Source organism: Temnothorax nylanderi, unplaced genomic scaffold (genome assembly GCF_030848795.1).
Source record: "Temnothorax nylanderi isolate EJ_2023f unplaced genomic scaffold, tnyl_v1.0 TNYL_tig0005_pilon, whole genome shotgun sequence".
NCBI classification, from domain to species: Eukaryota; Metazoa; Arthropoda; class Insecta; order Hymenoptera; family Formicidae; genus Temnothorax; species Temnothorax nylanderi.
The window spans coordinates 1,624,012-1,651,283 of record NW_027249067.1 but is presented as its reverse complement, the minus strand read 5'-3'; the positions used below and the strand labels follow the sequence as shown (position 1 = coordinate 1,651,283).

Here is a 27,272-nt window from a genome sequence, read left to right as displayed (position 1 = left end):
TACATTAAATTAGGGAATTATCTCAAATTATAGAACGTTAATATTTTTGCTAGAAGAAGACACGTAGAAAATACAGATATATATATTTAATAGATCAATCAAATAGTGGGGATAAACAAAACCTTTATTTCTTTCATTTCCATTTCCATTATACGTACTTCAATGCTAGCAGAGAGATGTTCAGTGTCGTGGATAAATATTTCAGTCTTAACCGAACTCTTTTGCTGATAGTTGGTTTGTGGCCTTATGAAAAATCAAAACTTGCTCGATTGCAATTAATCTGCAATTATGTTATTCTTATAACTTGCATTATATTTCAGGTATGCAAATTATAATTCTATGATGTATAGACATATACTAAGATGATATATGTATCATTAAAATTAAAATTGGCATATTCCGATTATATTTGCAAATCTTTCTATCAATTTAAACTCAATATTTTCTTAAAAGTGTTAATTGTGTTATAGAATATGTCAATTGTACAGTTAAATACAAAAACTATTCTTCGTTTATTTTGGAAGTGTATAAATAATATATACGGTCTTATTTTTTATTTACCTAAAAAATCTATTTAAGTGCGCATATACGTCTGTATGCCCCTATATAAATAGTAATATGTCATTATGTCATATTTTGTTGTACATTAATTACATTAGACTTACGTGAAATAATATACGACTAATTTAACATTGTTATATGTATTAAATAACTAAGAATGGCTTAAAATATGTCAAAGTAAAGAATATCGACGTTTTTTCACATTCAAATCCTTTAAAAAATATTATTACTTACAGCTTACACCAATTTTGTCTTCAAAATGTACTGCAGAATTTATCATCAAGATTTTTTCTTCTGTACTTATGTTTAGCGTATTTGTCATAAAATACAATTCCTTTTACATTAATAGTGAAACGGTAAGTTAATTGTCTATTGTATTTGTTCAAATAAATACTTTAAATATAAAATCCGAAAACTACTAATTTTTATAAATTTTATTAAAACAAGTATAAAAATTTATTAAAAGTATAGATAAAGTATTTAATAGAACAAATTCAGCACATCTATAATGATCTGAGAGACAATAAGGAATTTGATATCGTAGAAAGATATGGAAACAACGCTAAATATTATACGGCTATCCTTACAAGTAAGACATCTTCGGATTTCTATTCTTTCTTGTATTTACTATTCCTTTTCGATTACAAATCAATTAATATATTTTCTATTAAAACTTTTATACATCAAAATACTTATTTCGAATTGCATAAAGTAATATCACATTGTCAATTGGACTCAATTAAACGCATCAAAGATAAAGGCATACAGAAGTGTCTTAAACAAATAATGCTTTTGGAATTAGATAATATTTTATCTTTTTATACTGCGTTATAAATATAATATTTTAAGAAGCGTGTCTAAGAAATGAAATAATTTATGTAGACATTAAAATATGCAATAACACACTGCACAGTGCTCTTTATAAGATTTTAAATAACAAATATGTCTTAAAATTATAAATTCTATACTTACTAATTGTAAGTAAATAAAATTAAAAATAATTTACATTGAAGATAGTAAATATATAATCTATATAATAAGGATTATTATGTTTTTATTTAAAGTAAAGAGATTCAAGAGCATAAAATATTTTAGAATGCGATATACTTGTAGCAATGTAAAACTTCAAATTGTTAGGGAATATTTCGTATTACTATTTTATAATGTTGTTTAGTACTTTCTAGTATAGTTATTTTTATGGGTACCCAGTTATGGCAAAATTTTATCAACATTATATTATCTGCAAACGTGTCTCGACCACATCACATGCAGATCTCAACTGAATATTTTTTAGATCAGAAAATGTATTTTTACTTACCTCTCTTTCATATAAATGTAGCTTTGGCCATAGGGTGTATCTCATTAGTAGCAACAGGGTCAATGCTCCTTACATATCTTCAGCATGCCTGCGGAATGTTTAAAATTGCTAGGTAAAATAATAAACGTAAGAATAACAAAAAAATTTCAATTAAAAATTAGTTCCATTTCCCATTAACATTCACATTTGACAAACATTTTTTTATACGAATATAAAGTTTTATTATACAAAATATGTGAGAATGCTAAATGCATTTAAATAGTTGGCATATTAAAATAATAATCTTTAATTGATATGCATTTTCTAATACATATAGAATGTAGCGTACTTGAAATTATTTTTTAGTTTTGCATTAAAAGTAGAATTTTGAATTTAATAAAATTAAGTAAGAAAAGTACATTATATTTTGTTTATATCTCTGTTTATATCTCAAAATTTTTAATAGGGTTTACATAATATTACAAATATTGCAATTTTATCATAAACGTTCTTGTATATCTAAATGTTTTGGGCAAATATTAACTAGACAAATTTTTTTTTATTATTTACCATTTTGCATAAAGCTTCATATAAATAATAATAAATAAATTATTTACAGTTACCGTATTGAGAGAGCAATACAAGTTTATATAACAAAAAATAACATGAAAAACAAAATTCTAGCTTGTAAAGGCATAATTCATGCTGTAGATATTCATCGGAAAGCTACAACGTTGGTATATATGTTTTATAATATGTGAATTATAGTATACGTATAATAACACACACACCTTTTTGTTTCTATAGATTCTCCAACCATCTGGCATCCGAATTTGAAATATCATTCATGTTTTTAATACTAGTCGGAGTGATCAGTTTGAGCCTAAATATTTTTCGAGTAAATCTTTTTTTTCTACTTAATAAATCCCAATTAATAATTTGCATATTATTTTATATGTTGCTTTATTACGTTAATGATCTTATTGTCTTTCTATTAACAACATTAATATATCTTTAATTAAGAATTTTAGGATTACGATTGTGGAGCAAAATGTCATTCAATTTTTTTATTTTAATATTACCAAGATAATCAGCGACTTAATTCTAGAATTATCTAACTTTAAAATGAATTCAGATTCTTAAATTATTGACATGCGGATTTTACATAATAAATACAAAATATTATGTCAAGAGAATATTACTATCTATACTTTTGCCAGATATTTAGTTTACAAAACTCTCTTTATGTAAAATAGTTAGAGAACAAAATTGCATCTCGAAATTTATTAAATGAAAATTTTGACAAAATTAATTAAAGAATTATAGTGTATAACAATGAGGAACATTGTATAGTTTTGTTAATTAAAATTTATAATTTTTATGTATAAAAATATTTGTAGTTTAATACATTAATTTATATGACAAGTTACCAAATTCTTCCACAAATTATATTTATATTATATTTCTCGTAGGAGAATTGATCTCAATACTGTATATTAGATTTTTCAGATTGTATTAATTGAATATAATACTGAGGAACTTTTTATTAATCTTATATTTGCATTAATATGTTTTTTATACATGTTTTTATCCAATTTTGTGGGACAACAAATTATAGATCATAATAATCACATATTTGTCACAGCGTAAGCAATATGTTTACTTTATATTATATATTTATACATTTAGCGACATAGGTTTAATTAATAACACTTACAGATATCTATATATAATATCTATGTAAAAATTGTATATAATTGTTCTTATTTCTTTGAACTCTTCACGTTATGTTATCTCTTTCAGATACAAAGTTCGGTGGTACAACACTCCTTTATCTGTACAAAAGCTGATATTTTTTCTGTTACAAAGAGGCAATAAAAGTTTTGGTCTGCATATTGGTGGATTGTTCACAGCATCTTTAGAATGTTTTAGCACGGTACAAAATATTTTATATATCACATTTTATATATCAATATACAAATAATTAACATATACAAATATTTCACATGTGATATACAATTGTATTAATAATGTTATTTACAATATACAAAAATTTCTTTTTATAATATATTAAAGTTATATTTATTTCTTAATGCCACAAAGTAAAAGCAAACATGATTTGTTACAGCTATTTAATGCATCCGTATCTTACTTTACTATCATGTATTCAATGCAATAATAACAACATAATATATCAATTAGTACTATGTCGATGGGAAATTAATGAAAGATTATGTGCAAATACCTCATGTGTAAAGAATAAATACAGCATGCTAAATAAGAGATGCAAAATAACATTTTTATAATAATTAAGATTTTATAATAATTCTTAATAGAAGAAAAAAATAATTAATATGTATTTCCATCGCCTTTATACCTGTAAGTATATATGAAATAACATATATACTTATACATATAACATCGCGAAAGGAAAACTAGAAACTTTAATTCATGTTTAATATTCATATTATACATAGAAAAATTCGATATTAACATTTTCAAAGTTAAGAAATATTGTATCTATTTGTATTACCAATTAATTTATATTTACAAAAATAAATTAAAATAAATAATAATAATTTGATACTTTTTCCTTCTTATTTAACAGTACATCAGCTCTTTCAAAACATTTAATTGTTCTAATATTGATTTTATTTATATCTTTATTGATGTTCCTAAAACTGAGATTTAAAATTCATATTTATTTCCCTCTTAAATATTTTCTTGATTACTTTGATTTCTTAATTTTTGGTTTTATTTAGTTTTATTCAGCAGGATACTAAAAAAAATTGAAAATTATGAAAGCAAATCTATATACATATATAGATATACGGGAGGTTCTGTTTGCCTACATTCGCCATTGTCAACAGCTTCGTTTGCCAACATTCCCGATTGCCTACAGAGCGATTGTCTACAAACATTATTGCGCACAGTAATAATTAAAAATACGAACGTACGTTTGCGCATATGCATGGCCTTATTACGCACAAACACATTGCACACATGCAGATTACACACATGACATTATTGCGCTCATACACATTGCATATATAAAATAAGAAAATTATATTAACACTTTGCACACACGACTTTTCTTCAGGTTTTAGCCGTTGCCACAGTATAAGTACATACAGTAGGGACACTGAACTTTTTTAGTGGTCGTCAATTTCCAGTGCGCATGATCGATATATCCTACAAAGATCATGGCGGCCTGTATGTATGACAAAGAGAAAGATACTTCTCTCTCTTTCTCTCTTACAGCCCCCCTATCCTACAGAGAGATCATGTGACCTGGGGGCTGGGACCCACTACATCAAAGGTGCCGACGCTCAGTGTCCCTACTGTTTGTACTTATACTGTGCCGTTGCTCGTTGTTTATTAAAAAGTTATTAACAAAACAGTTTGAGAAATATAACAATTTGTGTTAGTGCTAAGGGAAGTAATTTACTGATGTGTGTATAGACAGTACACATGTAGGCGAAGGAGTGGCTACGCCCTTCCCCTGCAGTAGTAATGGGGTGGAGTGGATATTGCTTCGTGGAAAGCTGAAAACCCGTGTATGTACGCAATAAAGGGAGCTTTCCAGCAAGCGACACAAATCGACACTAGTGTCGTTTTATCATTGTTACTCATTGCTAAAAAAAAAAGATTGAACGACGTTTGTGTCGCTTGCTGGAAAGCTCCCAAAGTCATGTGTGCAATTTGTATATGCGTAATAATGTCATGTGTGCAATAAAATCATGTGTGCAATGTGTTTGTGCGTAATAAGGCCATGTGCGCAAACGTACATTCGTATTTTTAATTATTACATGTGCGCTATAATGCTTGTACATAGGCAATCACTCTGCAGGCAATCGAGAATGTAAGCAAACGGAACACTCCTTATATATACAATATCATATACATATATGTATATAATATTATATGTGCTTACAACTTATTTATTTGGTTGACATGATACTGTTAAAGAATTCTCACTATTACGGATCAAAGGTAACATACGAATGTACATATCGAACTGAAGCATGTGCATAAAAGTCGCTGAGACATGCCCAGTGCGGATAAACAATTTTTACCTCATGGCTTTCCTCGTGCACAATATACTATGAGAAAAAAAACATCTGTTGAATTTCTCTCGCCATTGAATCGATTAACTTAATTGGCGACCGTATCTTGGTGATATAGTGTTAAATTGTAAGTGTTTCAATTTCACGAAGGTATTTCGTACCTTTTACGTTGCAGTTACATTAAATTACGGAATTATCTCAAATTATAGAACGTTAATATTTTTGCTCGAAGAAAAGACGTAGGAAATATAGATATAAATTTTTAATAGATTGACCAAATAGTGGGGATAAGTAAACCTTCATTTCTTTTATTTTTATTATACGTACTCTAATGCTAGCGGAGAGATGATCAGTGTCGTGGATAAATATTTCAGTCTTAACCGAACTCTTTTACTGATAATTGGTTTGTGGCCTTACGAAAAATCAAAACTTGCTCGATTACAATTAATCTGCATTTTTATTATTCTTATAACTTGCATTATATTTCAGGTATGCCAATTTTAATTCTATGATCTATAGACATGTACTAAGATAATATATACATTGTTAGAATTAAAGTTGGCATATTCCGTTCGTACTTGCAAATTTTTGTATCAATTTAAACTCAATATTTTCAGTGTTAATTCTGTTATAGAATATGTCAATTGTGCAGTTAAATACAAAAACTGTTCTTGGTTTATTTTGGAAGTGTAAATAATATATACGGTCTTATATTCTTTATTTGCATAAAGAAACTATTTTTGAGTGCGCATATACGTTTGTATACACGTATATGTAACAACATATGTTATTATGTTGTATTCTATTGTACGTTAGTTACATTTGACTTATATAAAATAAAAATTATAATTATACGACTAACTTAAAATTCTTATATATATATATATATTAAATAATAACTAAGAATGACTTAAAATATGTCAAAATAAAATATGTAAAAGTAAAAGTATATCACCTTTTTTTTATTTAAATTTTTTAAGAAATATTATTATTTATAGCTTACAACAGTTTTGTCATCAAAATGTACTGTAGAATTGATCATCAAGATTTTTTCTTCTGTACTTATTTTTAGCAGTTTTATTATAAAATACAATTCCTTTTACATTAATAGTGAAACGGTAAGTTGATTGTATATTGTATTTGTTCAAATTAATACTTTAAATATAAAATCCGAGAACTATTAATTTTTTTAAACTTTATTAAAACAAGTATAAAAATTTATTAAAAGTTTAGATAAAGTATTTAATAGAACAAATTCAGCACATCTATAATGATCTGAGAGACAATAAGGAATTTGATATTGTAGAAAGATATGGAAACAACGCTAAATATTATACGGCTACCCTTACGGCTACAAGTAAGACATCTCTTGCTTACTATTCCAATCCTTTTCGATTACACATCAATTAATATGTTATCTATTAAAACTTTTATACATCATACTTATATTTCGAATTGCGTAAAGTAGTGTCACATTGCTTGGACTTAAATGCATCAAAAATAAACACGTACAGAAGTGTCTTAGAATCAAATAATGCTGTTGGAATTAAAAAATATTTTATCTTTTTATACTGCGTTATAAATATAATATTTTAAGAAGCGTGTCTAAGAAATGAAATAATTTATGTAGACATTAAAAAATGCAATAACACACTGCACAGTGCTCCTTATAAGATTTTAAATATAATAAATATTTCTTAAAATTATAAATCCTATATTTACTAATTGTATTAAAAATAATTTACATTGAAGATAATAAATTAAATATATAATCTATATAATAAAGGATTATTATGTTTTTATTTAAAGTAAAGAGATTCAAGAGTATAAAATATTTTAGAATGCAATATACTTGTAGCAATGTAAAACTTCAAATTGTTAGAGAACATTTTGTATAACTATTTTGTAATGTTGTTTAGTGTTTATCTTTTCTAGCACAATTATTCTTATGGGTGCCCAAATAGGACAAAATTTTATTAACATTATATTATCTGCGAACGTGTCCCGACCACATCACCTGCAGATCTCAACTGAATATTTTTTAGATCAGAAAGTGTATTTTTACTTACCGTTCTTTCATATAAATATAGCTATGGCCATAGGGTGTATCGCAATAGTAGCAACAGGGACAATGCTTATTGCATATCTTCAGCATGCCTGTGGAATGTTTGAAATTGCTAGGTAAAATAATAAACGGAAGAATAACCAAAAGATTTTAATTAAGAATTAGTTCCGTTTCTTATTAACATTCACATTTGACAAATATTTTTTTATACGAATATGAAGTTTTATTTTGTAAAATATGTGAGAATGCTAAGTGCATTTAAATAGTTAGCATATTAAATTACTAAACTTTTGATATGCATTTTTTAATACTTATAGAATATAGCGTACGTAAAATTATTTTTTAGTTTTGCGTTAAAAGTGGAATTTTGTATCAAATAAAATCAAGTAAGAAAAGTACATTATATTTTATTAATACCTCTCCTATTAAATATTAAAAATTTTATATCTCAAAATTTTTAATAAGGTTCACGTGATATTAAAAATATTGCAATTTTATCATAAACGTTTGTATATCTAAATGTTTTGGACTAATGTTAAATGGACAAAATCATAATTTGTTATTTTTTTTAAATTATTAACCATTTTACATAAATCTTTATATAAATATTAATAAGCAAATTATTTACAGTTACCGTATCGAGAGAGCAATACAATTTTATGTAACAAAAAATATTAATCTGCAAAGTGAAATTCGAGCTTATAAAGGCATAATTCATGCTGTAGATATTCATCGGAAAGCTACAACGTTGGTATACCTATACATGTTTTATAATACGTGAACTATAGTATACGCAATAAAACACATACATCTTTTTGTTTCCATAGATTCTCCAACCATCTAATATCCGAATTTGAAATATCATTCATGTTTTTAATACTAGTCGGAGTGCTCAGTTTGAGCCTAAATATTTTTCGGGTAAATCTTCTTTTCTACTTAATAAATCCCTACTTAATAATTTGCATATTATTTTACATGTTGCTTTATTACGTTAATGATCTTATTGTCTTTCTACTAACAACATTGATATCTTCAATTAAGAATTTTAGGATAACGATTGTGGAGCAAAATGTTATTCAAATTTTGATTTTAACATTATCAAGATAATCAATGACTTAATTCTAGAATTATCTAACTTCAAAATGAGTATGCAGATTCTTAAATTACTGACATACGGATTTTCCATAATAAATAAAAAATATTATGTCAAGAAAATATTACTATACTTTTGCCAGATATTTAATTTACAAAACTCTCTTTATGTAAAAAAGCTAGAGAACAAAATTATGCATTTCAAAACTTATTAAATAAAAATTACAACAAAATTAATCAAAGAATTATAATGTATAACAATAAGGAATATTGTATAGTTTTGTTAATTAAAATTTATAATTTTCATGTACAAGAAAATACTTGTAGTTTAATATAATACGTTAATTTATAACAAGTTACTAAATTCTTCCACAAATTATATTTGTACTCTTCTCGTAGGAATTGATCTCAATACCATATATTATAGGTTTTTCAGATTGTATTAATCGAATATAATACTGAGGAACTTCTTGTTAATCTTATATTTGCATTTATGTGTTTTATATACATGTTTTTATCTAATTTTGTCGGACAACAAATTATAGATCATAATAATCACGTATTTCTTACAGCGTAAGCAATATGTTTATTTTATATTATATGTTTATACATTTATCGATATAGATTTAATTAATTACACTTAAAGATATACATGTAATGTAAAAATTTTATATAATTGTTCTTATTTCTTTAAACTCTTCATGTTATGTTATCTCTTTCAGATACAAAGTTCGGTGGTACAGCACTCCTTTACCTGTACAAAAGCTGATATTGTTTCTGTTACAAAGAGGCAATAAGAGTTTTGGTCTGCATGTTGGTGGATTGTTCATAGCATCTTTAGAATGTTTTAGCACGGTACAAATATTTTATATACACATTTCGTATATCAATATCAAAATATTTAACATATACAAATATTTCACATGTGATATATTGTACAATTGCACTATCAATAACATTATTTACAAATATACAAAAATTTCATTTTATAATATATTGAAAATATATTTATTTCCCAGTGCGACGAAATGAAAGCTAACGTGATTTGTTACAGCTATTCAATGCATCCGTATCTTACTTTACTCTCATGTATTCCATGCGGCAATAAAAACATAATATATCAATTAGTACTATATCGATGAGAAGTTAATGAAAGATTGCGTGCAACATATCTCATGTGTAAAAAGTAAATACAGCATGATAAATAAGAGATGCAAAATAAGAGATTGAAAAAATGTTTTATAATAATTCTTAATATAAGAAAAAAGTAATTAATATGTGTTTGCACTATGCAATATGTAATTAATATGTCTCTACTCTAAATTCTTACAAATTATGTGATAAAAATGAAGTAAAGCAGTAATGACTTTATTTTACGTGTTATTCTTCTTTTCTAAATAGTTTATGTTAGTACTATTTTAGCATTTTTGGACATTTTAATCTGATTTTATATTATTTTTATTTATTAGATTAGATATTATATATTATTTGATTTTCATTTTATTTCACTTTTAAACATTGTAGGTACTCTCAAAATAGATATTATTTTCAGTTCTGCCATTATTTCTTAATTTTTTATTTAATATATACTATAGACATTAATAGCGCTACGCGCATGCTATTTATCTTTAATATTATACTATATTACTATTACATGACACTAATTAATATTACATTACATTAACCCTTTGATACTCAAAACTGTCAAAATATGCGATGACAGATGCTCATGAAGTAAGAGAGAACCGATCAGTGGAAATTGATATTTTTTCATGTTTTATAATATATATATACATGTGTATATATACATATATATATATATATATATACATATATGTATAACTTAAGAAAATAGTTAGATATATATAAACTATATGTGCATGTATATGTGTAAATATAAGAAAATAAGAATCAATTTACAAAAATTAATGAATAATATAATAGAGAATGTCACATAATTTTGATGTTATATAATGGGTGCAGTACTTTTTTTCCCCCGATAAATCATATGTAGGTAACATATACAACGTACAAGTATACATATTGAAATGGAACATATGGTTAAACAGCGCTGGAAAGAAAATAATATGTTTGCTAACTTTCACTTTAGAACTTCTGTCGTGTGTGAGGACAATGTTTTAAAGAAAGAAAATACCTGTTGAATTTTTTTAACATTAAATCAATTATTTAATGGCAACTTCCCAACAAAAATGTTAACGCAAATGTTTTGATTTTATTGTTATTTTGCGCCGTTTTAGTTAGACTACGCAATTAAATTGTATAACATTAAAATTGTACTAAAGGAAAATGTAATTAATATTTAACTTAGTCGACCAACCGAATATAATAATAACCGAATAGTCATAATAATTGCTTTTAGTTTAACATTTTTTTAGTAAGTTTTGTCCTTTATTCATACATATTTAATAGAATGTATAAGACAAACCTCTTTATATATACAATATTATATATGTATATAATATTATATACGCTTGCAACTTACTTGTGTAGTGGACGTAATACTGTTAAAGAATTCTCACTATTACGGATCAAATGTAACATACGAATATATATATCGAATTGAAGCATGTAACATAAGAGTCGCTGAGACATGTCTAGTGCAGATGTACAATTTTTACCCCATGACTTTTCTCTTACACAATATACTGTGAGAAATAAAACATCTGTTGAATTTCTCTCGCCATTGAATCGATTACTTAATCGGCGACCGCATCTTGGTGATATAGTGTTAAATTGCAAGTGTTTCAATTTCACGAAAGTATTTCGTACCTTTTATGTTGCAATTACATTAAATTACGGAATTATCTCAAATTATAGAACATTAATATTTTTGCTGGAAGAAAAGACGTAGGAAATATAGATATAAATATTTAATAGATCAACCAAATAGTGGGGATAAGCAAACCTTCATTTCTTTTATTTTCATTATACGCACTCTAATGCTATCAGAGAGATGATCAGTGTCGTGGATAAATATTTCAGTCTTAATCGAACTCTTTTGCTGATAGTTGGTTTATGGCCTTACCAAAAATCGAAACTTGCCCGACTACACTCATTTTGTTGCATTAGTATTATTGTAACGTTTATTATATTTCAGGTATGTCGATATTCTGATTGTATTATTTTATTTAATATACAGGGTATTCTCGATATTTTTTTCGATTAATTTGGAGATGTTTCTTTAATAAAAACATAGATTAAATGACAAATAATTGTGTATCTAAAATTCCTTTAAATTAAGCTATACAAAGATGCTAACGAGTAATCAAATCTACGTGCTTTTAATAATATTAATAATTCTAAATAGATTATTAAATATATGAGGCACTATCAAATTATTATAAATTGTTGTTTTACATTTTACAATATTAAACAAAGTAGAATGGTCAATTATCGGCAGATAGAAAACAGACAGAAAGCAGCGCGAATTGTTTCAAGCGTTCGGCTCTAATAAATCAAACATTTTTACACCGTATGATTAGGCAGAGTATACATAGATAACTTTGATAAGGAATAAAAATATGTATGTATGTTTCTAACTTCTCCTGAAAATTATTGATTACAGTTTACAACATTTGTAACTACTAAATGTACTACAGACCACATTATAAAGATTTTTGCTTTGTCTTTTGCTATCATTAGTTCAGCAATAAAATACAACTCGTTTTGCGTTAACAGTAATACAGTCAGTAAATTATTCATTATATTTGTTTAAATAAACGTTTATAATTCTACAAATATTATAATTTTTTTATATTGAATTTTTACTAATTGCTTCAGCATACAGGCTGCGGAAACGCTTGCCGCTTCCGCGATTTGTGTGCAGGAGCTGTAAGAGATACAAAAATAACATAAGCACTTATTAAACAAGCAGATAAAAAATTTAATGGAGCAACTTCAGTGTATTTATGATGATTTAATGGACAAAAACGAAATTACCATCATGGATAGATATGGGGACATCGCAAACCGTTATACGATTACATTTACAAGTAAGACACTATGTTTTATCTTTTATTCATTTTATATCCAAAATATCAAAAATACAATCAAAAGTTTGAAGTTTTTATAACATAAGAAATATTTTAAATTTGGCAAAACGCCATTTTTTATTTAAATTTAAATATATTAAAAGGTATAATAATGAAAACAGCAAGAATCAATTCTTAAAATTCTTAAAATTAAATATTTTATTTTGTATTTTTTTCTTTCCAATACGTTTCAATAATAATAATTATGTGATTAAGAGATAAAATTATTTATATGTTCTTATTATAATAAAATGTATGTAATTTTATCAGATATCAAATGTCTTACAATACAATATCTAATAATTGTGTGTAAAAAGCATTTCATTCTTTTACTACGGCTGTAAATATTAAATTTTTAAGTTATATATTTATTACTTATAGCTCAAATAAATGCAAACTTTAATAATTGTTAAAAGCATTAAATAAAAGATAATAATGAAAAAGGGACAATCTGCATTTGAAAATATATTTGAATTATAGGAAAAAAATCATATATCAAATACCGCGTATACAATATCTACCCTAATATAAATTTTAAAATTTTAGATTGTTAAAAAACTAAAATTTATATGACTAAGTCTTTATAATGTTGTTTAGTATGTCTCTTTTGCAGTGTATCTGTTATTACTGTCACCCAATTGTGGCCAGATTTTAACAACATTATTTTATCCGCAAACAAGTCTCGATCATATCGTCTACAAGTCTCAACTGAGTATTTTATCGATCCAGAAAAATATTACTACCTATTGCTGCTCCACATAAATTTAGCTATATTTATAGGATTAACCGCATTAGTAGCAACAGGAGCAATGCTCATAGCATTCCTTCAACATGCCTGCGGAATGTTTAAAATTGCTAGGTAAAAGCAATAAATATTAAAATAATAAAAAAATTAATATTAAGAAAAAATTTCGTTTGTTATATCTGAAAATTTTAAAACCAAAAGTTTATATGGAGAAATATAGATTAAACAATATACATACTATATGTGTCAACATGCTTAATATAAAAAATTTCTTAAATAGAATTGGCTTATTAAAATAATAAAATTTTAATATGCATAACACATATGTACAGTGGCGCACAATAAAATATCCATACAGTTATTGCAGCGATTTTGAAATCGGAACTTTTAATAATAATAATATAAGATTTGATTAAAAAAATAGATATTATTTTCGACTTTTCTCGATCCCATTAATAATAATTTTTAGTCTTCCCATCGTGTAATAAGACGACTTCTGACTTGAGAACTTAATAATAACGTTAATACATATACGTATATAAGCTTGTTTAAAAATTGTAACTATTCAATCTCAGATTTATTGCGCGCCTAACATTGTTATATAATAACGTTGCTAAATTCTCATACAATTATAGTAGTTAAATTATTTACAGTTACCGTGTCAAGAATGCAATAGATATTTATATATCAAGTATTAAACTAAAAAACAAGATTTTAGTTTGCAAAGGCCTCATTTACGGTGTACATATTCATCGGAAAGCAATGATGTTGGTATTTATATTCTATAATATCTGTATAATATATGCAGTATCAATTTACACACACACACGTTTTTTTAAAGGTTTTCCGAATATCTAATATCTGGATTTGAGATATCTTTCATGTTTTTAATAGCGTTCGGAGTAATTACTTTGAGCCTTAATACTTTTCAAGTAAGTTTTGTTTGGTTTGTAAATTTACATTTAATGAATTGTATAACATTCCTGTGTTGTTTTATATTAATAATCTCGATCGTTTATTTTCAGTCATATAGTTTTGACATCTTAAGTTTGTAGAAAAAGTTTTTGAATTCAAATTTTTTTATGTTATGGGACCTATATTGATGGTATATTCGGATTAGTATAATAAATATTCGGTAGCTATCTTTTGAATTATCTGAATTTTAAATCTATGTCCAAGTTTTTTAATAATCCGAATTTTAAATATTAAATGTATTTAAAATTTGGATCATGAAAAAACATTTTATGAATCGGATTATGGTAGACATTTAACATTGATAATTTAGATTAATTATAAACACCGCAGCCTTGGCATAAATATTTTATTTTAATTTTTTATTATTATTTATTAAATTTTTTTAATATTATTATTTATTAAAGAAAACAGTTGATACTAAATTGATCAAAGAATTTGTCGTTACAATGTAACACAATAGCAATGAGATACACTGTATAACTATAGTTCGAATTAATAGAAAGATTCGTTTATTTATAAAAATAGTTACAATTTAGACGTTAAGTTGTAGTGAAAATTTTCTGTGTCTACTAATTTTGTAATAGATTGTAAAGAATCTAATTCAAATTGTGATTTAAAAATTGATTTTAGCACTAAAACTCGTACGTTAGCTTTTTCAGATTTTATCATCATCCACATATAATACTGAGGAACTTCCAATAACTCTTGTGTCAACAGGTTTTTGTTTTATATACATGTTCTTAGCCAACTTCATCGGACAAGAAATTATAGACCACTATAATCTCATATTTGCCACTGCGTAAGAAATATTGTAATTTATTACATGTAATTTATACAGATATTGTTTTATATAAACTCTTATAGTATCGAAGGTGGAAGTTAGTACAATACATACAACAAATGTACATATGCCGTAAAAGTCTTTATAAGTATCTTCTTTCTTAAATTGTTGGTTCTTTATATTGTTACTATGTATGTAGATACGAAGCTCAGTGGTACATAACTCCTTTATACATACAAAAATTGATAAAATTTCTATTGCTAAAAGGCAACAAGTCTTTTGGTCTGAATGTCGGGGGATTGTTTATATCGTCCTTACAGTGTTTTGCTACGGTATAATATAAAATATTTTATATGTTATAATATGTTGAATGTGTTATACTTTAAGATAATTATTAAGAAACAAAATTAATGTCTTTTGTAGCTAGCAAACGCATCCTTGTCTTATTGTATTGTCATCTATTCTATGCGATAATGACGGAGAGAGGTACGCTTCGATTAATATAGATTATTATAATGTAGAATTAACAAAAAATAATAAATTTTATGTTAGATTGAACTCAATAAATATATGTATATACAAATTAACATATGCATCATAATTTCTAATTTGATTACATTATTGTAAGGAGAATAAATTATAAAATAAAACTGATTTTGTTGTCAATCATAAATGCCTATTATTTATTTCTTGCGTTATAAATTTTAACTACAAAATGATTAATTTTTTTATCAACATTATTATTTCAAGAAATAATGATGTTACTTTAATCAATACATTGTACTAAATATGTGTTTTTTATATGTATGCGAGTAAGCGCAAAGAATATCGTAATAAAAAATCATGATTTTGAATTTAATATGATTTATTCTCGAAATAATTAACAATTTTTCAAATGCATAGGCACTTCTATAAAACTCCGTTTTATAGTATCGTCCTCCCAAAAGGCTATCATACATGCAACGCCTAGTGGAGATTTTGTTTTACTTTTTATGTACTTATACATTTCTTGTTATATGTATAGTAGCTATTACAAAATTCTGTCTTGCTTATAAGTTTTTAGATACATACATCTTTGTATTTTAAAATATCTTTTAATTTTTAATTTAAAGTAAGAAAGTTACTGGATAGTAAGAAAGTGCATAAAGCAAAACTATTTCTTTTGCGAGAAATGATATTACATGCTTTACAGGTAAATTTATAGTAGATATAATATTTTTAAAACATTGTTATTCTGAAGAATCTTAAAAGTAACTTACGACTGCACCCGTTGAAAGAACAAAGATGAATACGCCACCGACAAGTAAGAAACGGTTACTGCGCTTGCGTAACTTTCTCTTCAAAACTTCTCTCGTGGATTATATTCCATGAGAAAGAAACATCTGTTGAATTTCTGTCGCCATTGAATCGATTACTTAATCGGCGACCGCATCTTGGTGATATAGTGTTAAATTGCAAGTGTTTCAATTTCACGAAGATATTTCGTTACAATTACATTAAATTACGGAATCATCTCAAATTATAGAACGTTAATATTTTTGCTGGAAGAAAAGACGTAGGAAATATAGATATAAATATTTAATAGATCAACCAAATAGTGGGGATAAGCAAACCTTCATTTCTTTTATTTTCATTATACGCACTCTGATGCTAGCAGAGAGATGATCAGTGTCGTGGATAAATATTTCAGTCTTAATCGAACTCTTTTGCTGATAGTTGGTTTATGGCCTTACCAAAAATCAAAACTTGCCCGACTACACTCATTTTGTTGCATTAGTATTATTGTAACGTCTATTATATTTCAGGTATGTTGATATTCTGATTGTATTATTTTATTTAATATACAGGACATTCTCGATATTTTTTTCGATTAATTTGGAGATGTTTCTTTAATAAAAACAGATTGAGTGACAAATAATTGAGTATCTAAAATTCCTTTAAATTAAGCTACAAAGATGTTAACGAGTAATCAAATCTACGTTCTTTTAATAATATTAATAATTTTAAATAGATTGTTAAATATATGAGACACTATCAAATAATTATAAATTATTGTTTTACATTTTAAAATATTAAACAAAGTAGAATGGTCAATTATTGGCAGATAGAAAACAGATAGAAAGCAGCGCGAATTGTTTCAAGCGTTCGGCTCCAATAAATCAAACATTTTTACATCGTATGATTAGGCAGAATATACATAGATTACTTTGATAAGAGATAAAAATATGTATGTTTCTAACTTCTTCAGAAAATTATTGATTACAGTTTACAACATTTGTAACTACTAAATGTACTACAGACCACATTATAAAGATTTTCGCTTTGTCTTCTGGTATCAGTGCCTTTGTAATAAAATACATCTCGTTTTGCGTTAACAGTAATACAGTAAGTTAATTATTTGTTATATTTGTTTAAATAAACTTTTATAATTCTACAAATATTATAATTTTTTTTATTTAAAATTTTTACTAATTACTTCAGCATACAGGCTGCGGAAACGCTTGCCGCTTCCGCGATTTGTGTGCAAGAGCTGTAAGAGATACAAAAATAACATAAGAACTTATTAAACAAACAGATAAAAAATTTAATGGAGCAACTTCAGTGTATTTATGATGATTTAATGGACAAAAACGAAATTACCATCATAGATAGATATGCGGACATCGCAAAACGTTATACGATTACATTTACAAGTAAGACAATATGTTTTATCTTTTATTCATTTTATATCCAAAATATCCAAAATATATCCAAAAGTTTGAAATTTTTATAACATAAAAAATATTTTAAATTCAGCAAAGCGCCATTTTATTTAAATTTATTTAAATATATTAAAAGGTATAATAATGAAAACAGCAGAATCAATTCTTAAAATTCTTAAAATTAAATATTTTATTCTGAATTTTTTTTCTTTTCTATACGTTTCAATAATTATAATTATGTGGTTAAGAGATAAAATTATTTGTATATTCTTATTATAATAAAATGTAATAAATGTAATTTTATCAGATATCAAATGTCTTATAAAACAATACAGTATCTAATAATTGTGTGTAAAAAGCATTTCATTTTTTTACTACGGCTGTAAATATTAAATTTTTAAGTTATATATTTAATACTTATAGCTCAAATAAAAAGCAAACTTTAATAATTGTTAAAAGCATTAAATAAAAGATAATGATGAAAAAGGGACAATCTGCATTTGAAAATATATTTGAATTATGGGAAAGAAATCATATATCAAATACCGTGTATACAGTATCTACTCTAATATAAATTTTAAAATTTCAGTTTGTTAAAAAACTACAATTTATATAACTAAGTCTTTATAATGTTGTTTCTTTTGTAGTATGTCTCTTTTGCAGTGTATCTGTTGTTACTGTCACCCAATTGTGGCCAGATTTTAACAACATTATTTTATCCGCAAACAAGTCCCGATCATATCGTCTACAAGTCTCAACTGAGTATTTTATCGATCAAGAAAAATATTACTATCTGTTGCTGCTCCACATAAATTTAGCTTTAAATATGGGATTAACCGTATTAGCAGCAACAGGATTGACGCTCCTTGCATTCCTTTACCATGCCTGCGGAATGTTTAAAATTTCTAGGTAAGGCAAAAGCAATAAATATTAAAATATTCAAAAAGTTGAAATTGTTTTTTATATCTGAAAATTTCAAAATCAAAAATTTACATTGAAAAATATAGATTAAAAAATATATAGGGAAGACCGCGGCGAAGTCGTCCCAACCTACCATCACCTTTCGGTTAATCAGTTACTTGTTAGACACTCTATATGTACAGTGGCGTACAATGAAATGTCTACATAATAATTTCAGCTATTTTAAAAAAAAAACTTTTGATAATATGAAATCAAGACTCGATGAGACAAAAAGATATTTTCGATTTTTCTCCTATTAATAAATTAATTTTTAGCTTTCTCATCGTGTGTTATAATGACAAATGTTTTTATACTTATAAGCACGTTTAAAATCTACAACTATTCAATCTCGGAATTATTATTCGCCTAACATTGTTATATAGTAACTTTCTTAAATTCTCATACAGTTATAATAGCTAAATTATTTACAGTTATCGTATCAAAAATGCAATAGACATTTATATATCAAGTATTAAACTAAAAAACAAGAGTTTAGTTTGCAAAGGCCTCATTTACGGTGTACATATTCATCGAAAAGCAATGATGTTGGTATTTATATTCTTTAATATCTGTATAATACATGCTATATCAAATCACACACATATTTTTTTAAAGGTTTTCCGAATATCTAATATCTAGATTTGAGATATCTTTCATGTTTTTAATAGTGGTCAGTGTAACTAATTTGAGCCTTAATACTTTTCGAGTAAGTTTCGTTTCGCTTGTTACAAATTCACATTTAATGAATTGTGTAACATTCCTGTGTTGTTTTATAATTTGTATTAATAATCTCAATCGCATATTTTCAGTAATATAGTTTTAACAAATTATAAATTTTAGATTGAAGTTTGTAGAAAAAGTTTTTTAATTTAAATTCTTTTATGTTATTCGGTATAGTATTTGGTGGCTATCTTTTAAAACTAAATTTTAAATTCCTGTCCAGGTTTTTTTAATAATCCAAATTTTAAATACTAAATGTAAAAAACATTTTATGACAAAAACGTTGCTAATTTAAATTAGTTATAAACACTGCAGCCTTGGCATAAATATTTTATTTAGATTTTTTATTACTACCCATTAAATTTTTTTTAATATTATTTATTAAAAAGACAGCTGATATTAATTTGATTGAAAGAATTTGTCATTACAATATAATACAATAGCAATAAAAAATATCGTATAACTGTAAGTAAACTTGCAATTAATAGAAGGATTCGTTTATTTATAAAAATAGTTACAATTTAGACGTTAAGTTGTAGTTAAAAATTTCTGTATCTACTAATTTTGTAATAGATTGTAAAGAATCTAATTCAAATTGTGATTTAAAAATTGATTTTAGCACTAAAACTCGTACATTAGCTTTTTCAGATCTTATCATCATCGGCATCCACATATAATATTGAGGAACTTCTAATAACTCTTATATCAACAGGTATTTGTTTCATATACATGTTCTTAGCCAACTTCCTCGGACAAGAAATTACAGATCACTATGATCTCATATTTGCCACTGCGTAAGAAATATCATAGTTTATTACATTATACAGATATTGTTTTACAAACTCTGCTATCTCGAAGGTGGAAGTTAATACAATACTGTAGTTAATATAATACATACAGTAAATATACGTATGCTGTGAAAGTCATCATAAGTATCTTTCTTCCTCAAATTGTTAGATCTTTATATTATTATTATATATGTAGATACAAAGTTCAGTGGTACATAACTCCTCTATACATACAAAACTTCATATTATTTCTACTGCTAAGAGGCAACAAGTCTTTTGGTCTGAATGTTGGTGGATTGTTTGTAGCGTCCTTACCGTGTTTTGCTTCGGTATAATATAAAATATTTTATATGTCGTAATATATTATTGAATGTATTATACCTTGAGATAACGAAACAAAATTATTATCTTTTGTTATAGCTAGCAAACGCGTCCTTGTCTTTTTTTATCGTCATGTATTCTGTGTGATAATAACGGAGAGAGGTACGTTGCAATTAACATACCTTATTATAATGTAGAATTAACAAAAAATAATATATTTTATGTTCGGTTAAACTCGATAAATATAATATACAAATGAATATGTGTACCATAATTTCTAATTACATTATTGTAAAGAGAATAAATTATAAAATAAAAATTATTTTGTTGTCAATCATAAATGTCTATTTATTTCTTGCGTTATAAATTTTAACATATAAAATGATTTATACTCTTTTATCAACATTATCATTTCAAGAAATAATGATGTTACTTTAATCAATACAATGTACTAAATATGTTTTTTATATGTATGCGAGTAAGCGCAAAGAATATCGTAATAAAAATTATGATTTTTAATTTAATATGATTTATTCTCGAAATAATTAATAATTTTCAAATGCATAGGCACTTCTATAAGACTACGTTTTATAGTATCTTCCTCCCAAAACATACATGTAACGCCTAGTGGAGATTTTGTTTTACTTTTCATGTACTTATACATTTCTTTTTATACGTATAGTTGCTATTACAAAATTCTTTCTTGCTTATAAGTTTTTAGATACATACATCTTTGTATTCTAAAATATCTTTTAATTTTTAATCAAAAGTAAGAAAGATACTGGATAATAGGAAAGTGCATAAAAGCAAAATTATTTATTGATTGAGATATGATATTACATGCTTTGCAGATAAATTTATAGTAGATATAATATTTTTAAAACATTGTTATTCTGAAGAATGTTAAAAGTAACTTACGACTGCACCCGTTGAAAGAACGAAGATGAATACGCCACCGGCAAGTAAGAAACGGTTACTGCGCTTGCGTAACTTTCTCTTCAAAACTTCTCTCGTGGATTATATTCCATGAGAAAGAAACATCTGTCGAATTTCTGTCGCCATTGAATCGATTACTTAATAATCGGCGACCGCATCTTGGTATAGTGTTAAATTGCAAGTGTTTCAATTTCACGAAGATATTTCGTTGCAATTACATTAAATTACGGAATTATCTCAAATTTATAGAACGTTAATATTTTTGCTGGAAGAAAAAACTTAAGAAATATAGATATAAATATTTAATAAATCAACCAAATAGTGGGGATAAGCAAACCTTCATTTCTTTTATTTCCATTATACGCACTCTAATACTGGCAGAGAGATGATCAGTGTCGTGGATAAATATTTCAGTCTCAACCGAACTCTTTTACTGATAGTTGGTTTGTGGCCTTATGAAAAATCCAAATATGTTCAACTGCAATTAATTTGTATCTTTAGTATTCTTATATCTTGCATTGTATTTCAGGTATGTCAATATTCTGATTATATTATTGTACTTATTATACAGGATATCTAGAATTATTTGATATTCTCGATATTTCGATTAATTTGGGGATATTTCTTTAATGAAAACATAGATTGAGTGACAAATAATTGAGTATCTAAAATTCCCTTAAGTGTTAAGCTAGAAAAGTGCTAATATGGCTGCGTTCCGATATTCACTGTCAGTACTGAAAATCTATAGTTTACGTAACGTACCCTATAGATTTTCAGTACTGACAGTGAATATCGGAAAGCAACCTAAGTAGTCAAATCGACATGCTTTGCTTATTTATATTAAAGTAAATTTGTTTTATTAGACTTATAATTTATAGATTAAGAGTATATAATCACATATTTACTGCAAATTTTAACATATACTTATGTACAAAAACTTTAAAAATTTTAATAACAATAAATAATGATCTCTCGATTTTTCGCTAAGGAAAAATTAATTGAGAAATAGTTTGCATATATACATATATATATATACACATTTACATTGTTTATAACAATCTTTTGGTCAAAGATATTACTTTTTGCTTTTACGTACTACATTTTGCACAATTATATAGTGTTATTATTTATTGTACAAAAATGATATAAATAATATTTTTTATAAGTTATAAATATATTTTATATAAAAGTGTTTATTATTTAGACACTGTTATTATTATATTTACTAATATGTGTATATATATTTATTACGCTGTATCAATATATTATTATATATTAACATATGTTATTAAATGTATTTTTAATATATTACTATAGTTATAAATATGATTTTATCTACAAATATGTTATTTATAATATTATATTACTTTTAATAATATTAATAATTCTAAATAAATTGTTAAAATATATGAGGCACTACGTCCAAATAATTATAAATTGTTGTTTTACAATATTAAACAAAGTAGAATGGTCAATTATCGACAGATAGAATACGGATAGAAAGCAGCGCGATTTGTTTCAAGTGTCCGGCTCCAAAAAATCAAACATTTTTATATTGTATGATTAGGCAGAATATACATAGATTACTTTGATAAGGGATAAAGATATGTATGTTTCTAACTTCTTCAAAAAATTATTGATTACAGTTTGCAACATTTGTAACTACAAAATGTACTACAGACCACATTATAAAGATTTTCGCTTTGTCTTCTGGTATCAGTTGCTTAGCAATACAATGCAACTCGTTTTACGTTAACAGTAACACAGTGAGTTGATTATTTATTATACTTGTTTGAATAAATATTTATAATTCTACAGACATTATGATTTTTTTAATTTTTACTAATCGCTTCAACACAAACGCTTGCCGCGCGGCAAGAAGCGATGTAGTTAATAAACTTCTGGTTCTTAAGGAAAAACGGTATGTTAATTAGCTACCGCGTCGCTTCTTGTTTGCACGGTAAGCGTTTCTGCACGTTTGTGTGCAGAAGCCATAAGAGATACAAAAATAACATAAGAATTTGTTAAACAAACAGATAAAAAATTTAATGGAGCAACTTCAGTGTGCTTATGATGATATAAAGGACAATAACGAAATTGCCATTATGAACAGATATGGGGGCATCGCAAAATGTTATACGATTACATTTACAAGTAAAACAATATCTTTTATCTTTTATTTATTTTATATCTAAAATATATTAATAAGTTTAAAGTTTCTATAACATAAGAAATATTTTAAATTTGGCAAAGCATCATAATTTTCATTTAAATTTAAAAATATCAAAAGGTAAATTAATGAAAACAGCAAGAATCAAGCAATTCTCAAAATAAAAATATTTTATTCTATATTTTTTCTTTCTCAAATGCTTTCGACTACAGCAATAAATGTTAAATTTATAAGTTATATATTTATTATTTAGTTTAAATAAAAAGCAAAATTTAATAATTGTTAAGAAAATTAAATAAAGGATAATGTAAAAGGGAGAATCTGCATTTGAAAAGCTATCAGATATATATTTGAATTGCGGGAAAAAGAATCACATAGATCAAATACTGCGTATATAGTACCTATCTTAATATAAATTTTAAATTTTAGTTATTGTTAACAAACTATAATTTATATGACTAAGTCTTTATAATGTTGTTTAGTATGTCTCTTTTGCGGTGTATCTGTTATTACTGTCACCCAATTGTGGCCAGATTTTAATAACATTATTTTATCCGCAAACAAGTCTCGATCATATCGTCTACAAGTCTCAACTGAGTATTTTATCGATCAAGAAAAATATTACTACCTATTGCGGCTCCACATAAATTTAGCTATATTTATAGGATCAACCGTATTAGTAGCAACAGGAGCGATGCTCCTGGCATTCGCATGGCATGCCTGCGGAATGTTTAAAATTGCTAGGTAAAATCAATAAATATTAAAATAATAAAAAAATTAATATTAAGAAAAAATTTCGTTTATTATATCTGAAAATTTTTAAACCAAAAGTTTACATGGAGAAATATAGATTAAACAATATACATACTATATGTGTCAACATGCTTAATATAAAAAATTTCTTAAATAGAATTGGCTTATTAAAATAATAAAATTTTAATATGCATAACACATATGTACAGTGGCGCACAATAAAATATCCATACAGTTATTGTAGCGATTTTGAAATCGGAACTTTTAATAATAATAATATAAGATTTGATAAGGAAAACAGATATTATTTTCGACTTTTCTCGATCCCATTAATAATAATTTTTAGTCTTTCCATCGCGTAATAAGACGAATGGTTCTGACTTGAGAACTTAATAATAACGTTAATACATATACGTATATAAGCTTGTTTAAAAATTTTAACTATTCAATCTCGGATTTATTGCGCGCCTAACATTGTTATATAATAACGTTGTTAAATTCTTATACAATTATAGTAGTTAAATTATTTACAGTTACCGTGTCAAGAATGCAATAGATATTTATATATCAAGTATTAAACTAAAAAACAAGATTTTAGTTTGCAAAGGCCTCATTTACGGTGTACATATTCATCGGAAAGCAATGATGTTGGTATTTATATTCTATAATATCTGTATAATATATGCAGTATCAATTTACACACACACACGTTTTTTTAAAGGTTTTCCGAATATCTAATATCTGGATTTGAGATATCTTTCATGTTTTTAATAGCGTTCGGAGTAATTACTTTGAGCCTTAATACTTTTCGAGTAAGTTTTGTTTGGTTTGTAAATTTACATTTAATGAATTGTATAACATTCCTGTGTTGTTTTATATTAATAATCTCGATCGCTTATTTTCAGTAATATAGTTTTGACATCTTAAGTTTGTAGGAAAAGTTTTTGAATTCAAATTTTTTTATGTTATGAGTACCTATATTGATGGTACATTCGGATTAGTATAATAAATATTCGGTAGCTATCTTTTGAATTATCTGAATTTTAAATCCATGTCCGAGTTATTTAATAATCCGAATTTTAAATATTAAATGTATTTAAAATTTGGATCATGAAAAAACATTTTATGAATCGGATTATGGTAGACATTTAACATTGATAATTTAGATTAATTATAAACACTGCAGCCTTGGCATAAATATTTTATTTTAATTTTTTATTATTATTTATTAAATTTTTTAAATATTATTATTTATTAAAGAAAACAGTTGATACTGAATTGATCAAAGAATTTGTCGTTACAATGTAACACAATAGCAATGAGATACACTGTATAACTATAGTTCGAATTAATAGAAAGATTCGTTTATTTATAAAAATAGTTACAATTTAGACGTTAAGTTGTAGTTAAAAATTTCTGTATCTACTAATTTTGTAATAGATTGTAAAGAATCTAATTCAAATTGTGATTTAAAAATTGATTTTAGCACTAAAACTCGTACGTTAGCTTTTTCAGATTTTATCATCATCCACATATAATACTGAGGAACTTCCAATAACTCTTATATTAACAGGTGCTTGTTTTACATACATGTTCTTATCCAACTTCATCGGACAAGAAATTACAGATCACTATGATCTCATATTTGCCACTGCGTAAGAAATATCGTAATTTATTACATTATACAGATATTGTTTTACAAACTCTGCTATCGAAGGTGGAAGTTAATACAATACTGTAGTTAATATAATACATAAAGTAAATATACGTATGCTGTGAAAGTCATCATAAGTATCTTTCTTCCTCAAATTGTTAGATCTTTATATTATTATTATATATGTAGATACAAAGTTCAGTGGTACATAACTCCTCTATACATACAAAACTTCATATTATTTCTATTGCTAAGAGGCAACAAGTCTTTTGGTCTGAATGTTGGTGGATTGTTTGTAGCGTCCTTACCGTGTTTTGCTTCGGTATAACATAAAATATTTTATATGTCGTAATATATTGAATGTATTATACCTTGAGATAACGAAACAAAATTATTATCTTTTGTTATAGCTAGCAAACGCGTCTTTGTCTTTTTTTATTGTCATGTATTCTGTATGATAATAACGGAGAGAGGTACGTTGCAATTAACATACATTATTATAATGTAGAATTAACAAAAAATAATATATTTTATGTTCGGTTAAACTCGATAAATATAATATACAAATTAATATGTGTACCATAATTTCTAATTACATTATTGTAAAGAGAATAAATTATAAAATAAAAATTA

The 27,272-nt window shown here is 25.7% G+C and overlaps 4 protein-coding genes and 1 pseudogene across 4 annotated transcripts; all 5 read left to right on the top strand.

Annotated features, from left to right (window-relative positions):
• Nucleotides 1-176: 176 nt before the first annotated feature.
• LOC139775267 (uncharacterized) lies at nucleotides 177-4,154 on the top strand (annotated as a pseudogene).
• Nucleotides 4,155-7,760: 3,606 nt separating this feature from the next.
• On the top strand, nucleotides 7,761-10,405 carry LOC139775261 (odorant receptor 10-like). The gene is made up of 6 exons (XM_071711107.1): nucleotides 7,761-8,106; nucleotides 8,621-8,737; nucleotides 8,818-8,908; nucleotides 9,510-9,655; nucleotides 9,805-9,937; nucleotides 10,137-10,405. Exons 1-6 carry the CDS (start codon nucleotides 7,874-7,876, stop codon nucleotides 10,188-10,190), a joined length of 774 nt encoding a protein of 257 aa, XP_071567208.1. The 5' UTR covers nucleotides 7,761-7,873; the 3' UTR covers nucleotides 10,191-10,405.
• A 1,651-nt stretch (nucleotides 10,406-12,056) lies between these two features.
• Nucleotides 12,057-16,222, top strand: LOC139775252 (uncharacterized). Its single transcript, XM_071711102.1, has 9 exons — nucleotides 12,057-12,200; nucleotides 12,669-12,788; nucleotides 12,978-13,095; nucleotides 13,732-13,993; nucleotides 14,533-14,646; nucleotides 14,721-14,811; nucleotides 15,505-15,653; nucleotides 15,835-15,967; nucleotides 16,059-16,222. The coding sequence occupies exons 1-9, from the start codon at nucleotides 12,057-12,059 to the stop codon at nucleotides 16,107-16,109; spliced, it is 1,182 nt and encodes a 393-aa protein (XP_071567203.1). The 3' UTR covers nucleotides 16,110-16,222.
• Nucleotides 16,223-17,296: 1,074 nt separating this feature from the next.
• LOC139775244 (uncharacterized) lies at nucleotides 17,297-21,386 on the top strand. Its single transcript, XM_071711090.1, has 9 exons — nucleotides 17,297-17,440; nucleotides 17,901-18,020; nucleotides 18,211-18,328; nucleotides 18,985-19,246; nucleotides 19,729-19,842; nucleotides 19,913-20,003; nucleotides 20,657-20,811; nucleotides 21,002-21,134; nucleotides 21,226-21,386. The coding sequence occupies exons 1-9, from the start codon at nucleotides 17,297-17,299 to the stop codon at nucleotides 21,271-21,273; spliced, it is 1,185 nt and encodes a 394-aa protein (XP_071567191.1). The 3' UTR covers nucleotides 21,274-21,386.
• A 1,042-nt stretch (nucleotides 21,387-22,428) lies between these two features.
• LOC139775237 (uncharacterized) lies at nucleotides 22,429-27,258 on the top strand. The gene is made up of 9 exons (XM_071711078.1): nucleotides 22,429-22,591; nucleotides 23,709-23,828; nucleotides 24,099-24,216; nucleotides 24,715-24,976; nucleotides 25,519-25,632; nucleotides 25,707-25,797; nucleotides 26,492-26,640; nucleotides 26,829-26,961; nucleotides 27,050-27,258. Exons 1-9 carry the CDS (start codon nucleotides 22,448-22,450, stop codon nucleotides 27,095-27,097), a joined length of 1,179 nt encoding a protein of 392 aa, XP_071567179.1. The 5' UTR covers nucleotides 22,429-22,447; the 3' UTR covers nucleotides 27,098-27,258.
• Nucleotides 27,259-27,272: the final 14 nt, after the last annotated feature.

What these genes read in the sequence shown, in the direction of transcription:
- LOC139775237 (XM_071711078.1), top strand. Translation starts at nt 22,448, where the DNA reads ATGATCAGTGTCGTGGATAAATATTTCAGTCTCAACCGAACTCTTTTA. An exon ending in TGAGCCTTAATACTTTTCGA is followed by an intron (nt 25,798 to 26,491) that starts GTAAGTTTTGTT and finishes CTCGTACGTTAG; the next exon opens with CTTTTTCAGATTTTATCATC. An exon ending in CCTTACCGTGTTTTGCTTCG is followed by an intron (nt 26,962 to 27,049) that starts GTATAACATAAA and finishes CTTTTGTTATAG; the next exon opens with CTAGCAAACGCGTCTTTGTC.
- LOC139775244 (XM_071711090.1), top strand. Translation starts at nt 17,297, where the DNA reads ATGATCAGTGTCGTGGATAAATATTTCAGTCTTAATCGAACTCTTTTG. An exon ending in GGAATGTTTAAAATTTCTAG is followed by an intron (nt 19,247 to 19,728) that starts GTAAGGCAAAAG and finishes AATTATTTACAG; the next exon opens with TTATCGTATCAAAAATGCAA. An exon ending in ATTCATCGAAAAGCAATGAT is followed by an intron (nt 19,843 to 19,912) that starts GTTGGTATTTAT and finishes ATTTTTTTAAAG; the next exon opens with GTTTTCCGAATATCTAATAT.
- LOC139775252 (XM_071711102.1), top strand. Translation starts at nt 12,057, where the DNA reads ATGATCAGTGTCGTGGATAAATATTTCAGTCTTAATCGAACTCTTTTG. An exon ending in TAACGTTTATTATATTTCAG is followed by an intron (nt 12,201 to 12,668) that starts GTATGTCGATAT and finishes TATTGATTACAG; the next exon opens with TTTACAACATTTGTAACTAC. An exon ending in CCTTACAGTGTTTTGCTACG is followed by an intron (nt 15,968 to 16,058) that starts GTATAATATAAA and finishes TGTCTTTTGTAG; the next exon opens with CTAGCAAACGCATCCTTGTC.
- LOC139775261 (XM_071711107.1), top strand. Translation starts at nt 7,874, where the DNA reads ATGGGTGCCCAAATAGGACAAAATTTTATTAACATTATATTATCTGCG. An exon ending in AATCACGTATTTCTTACAGC is followed by an intron (nt 9,656 to 9,804) that starts GTAAGCAATATG and finishes TATCTCTTTCAG; the next exon opens with ATACAAAGTTCGGTGGTACA. An exon ending in CTTTAGAATGTTTTAGCACG is followed by an intron (nt 9,938 to 10,136) that starts GTACAAATATTT and finishes GATTTGTTACAG; the next exon opens with CTATTCAATGCATCCGTATC.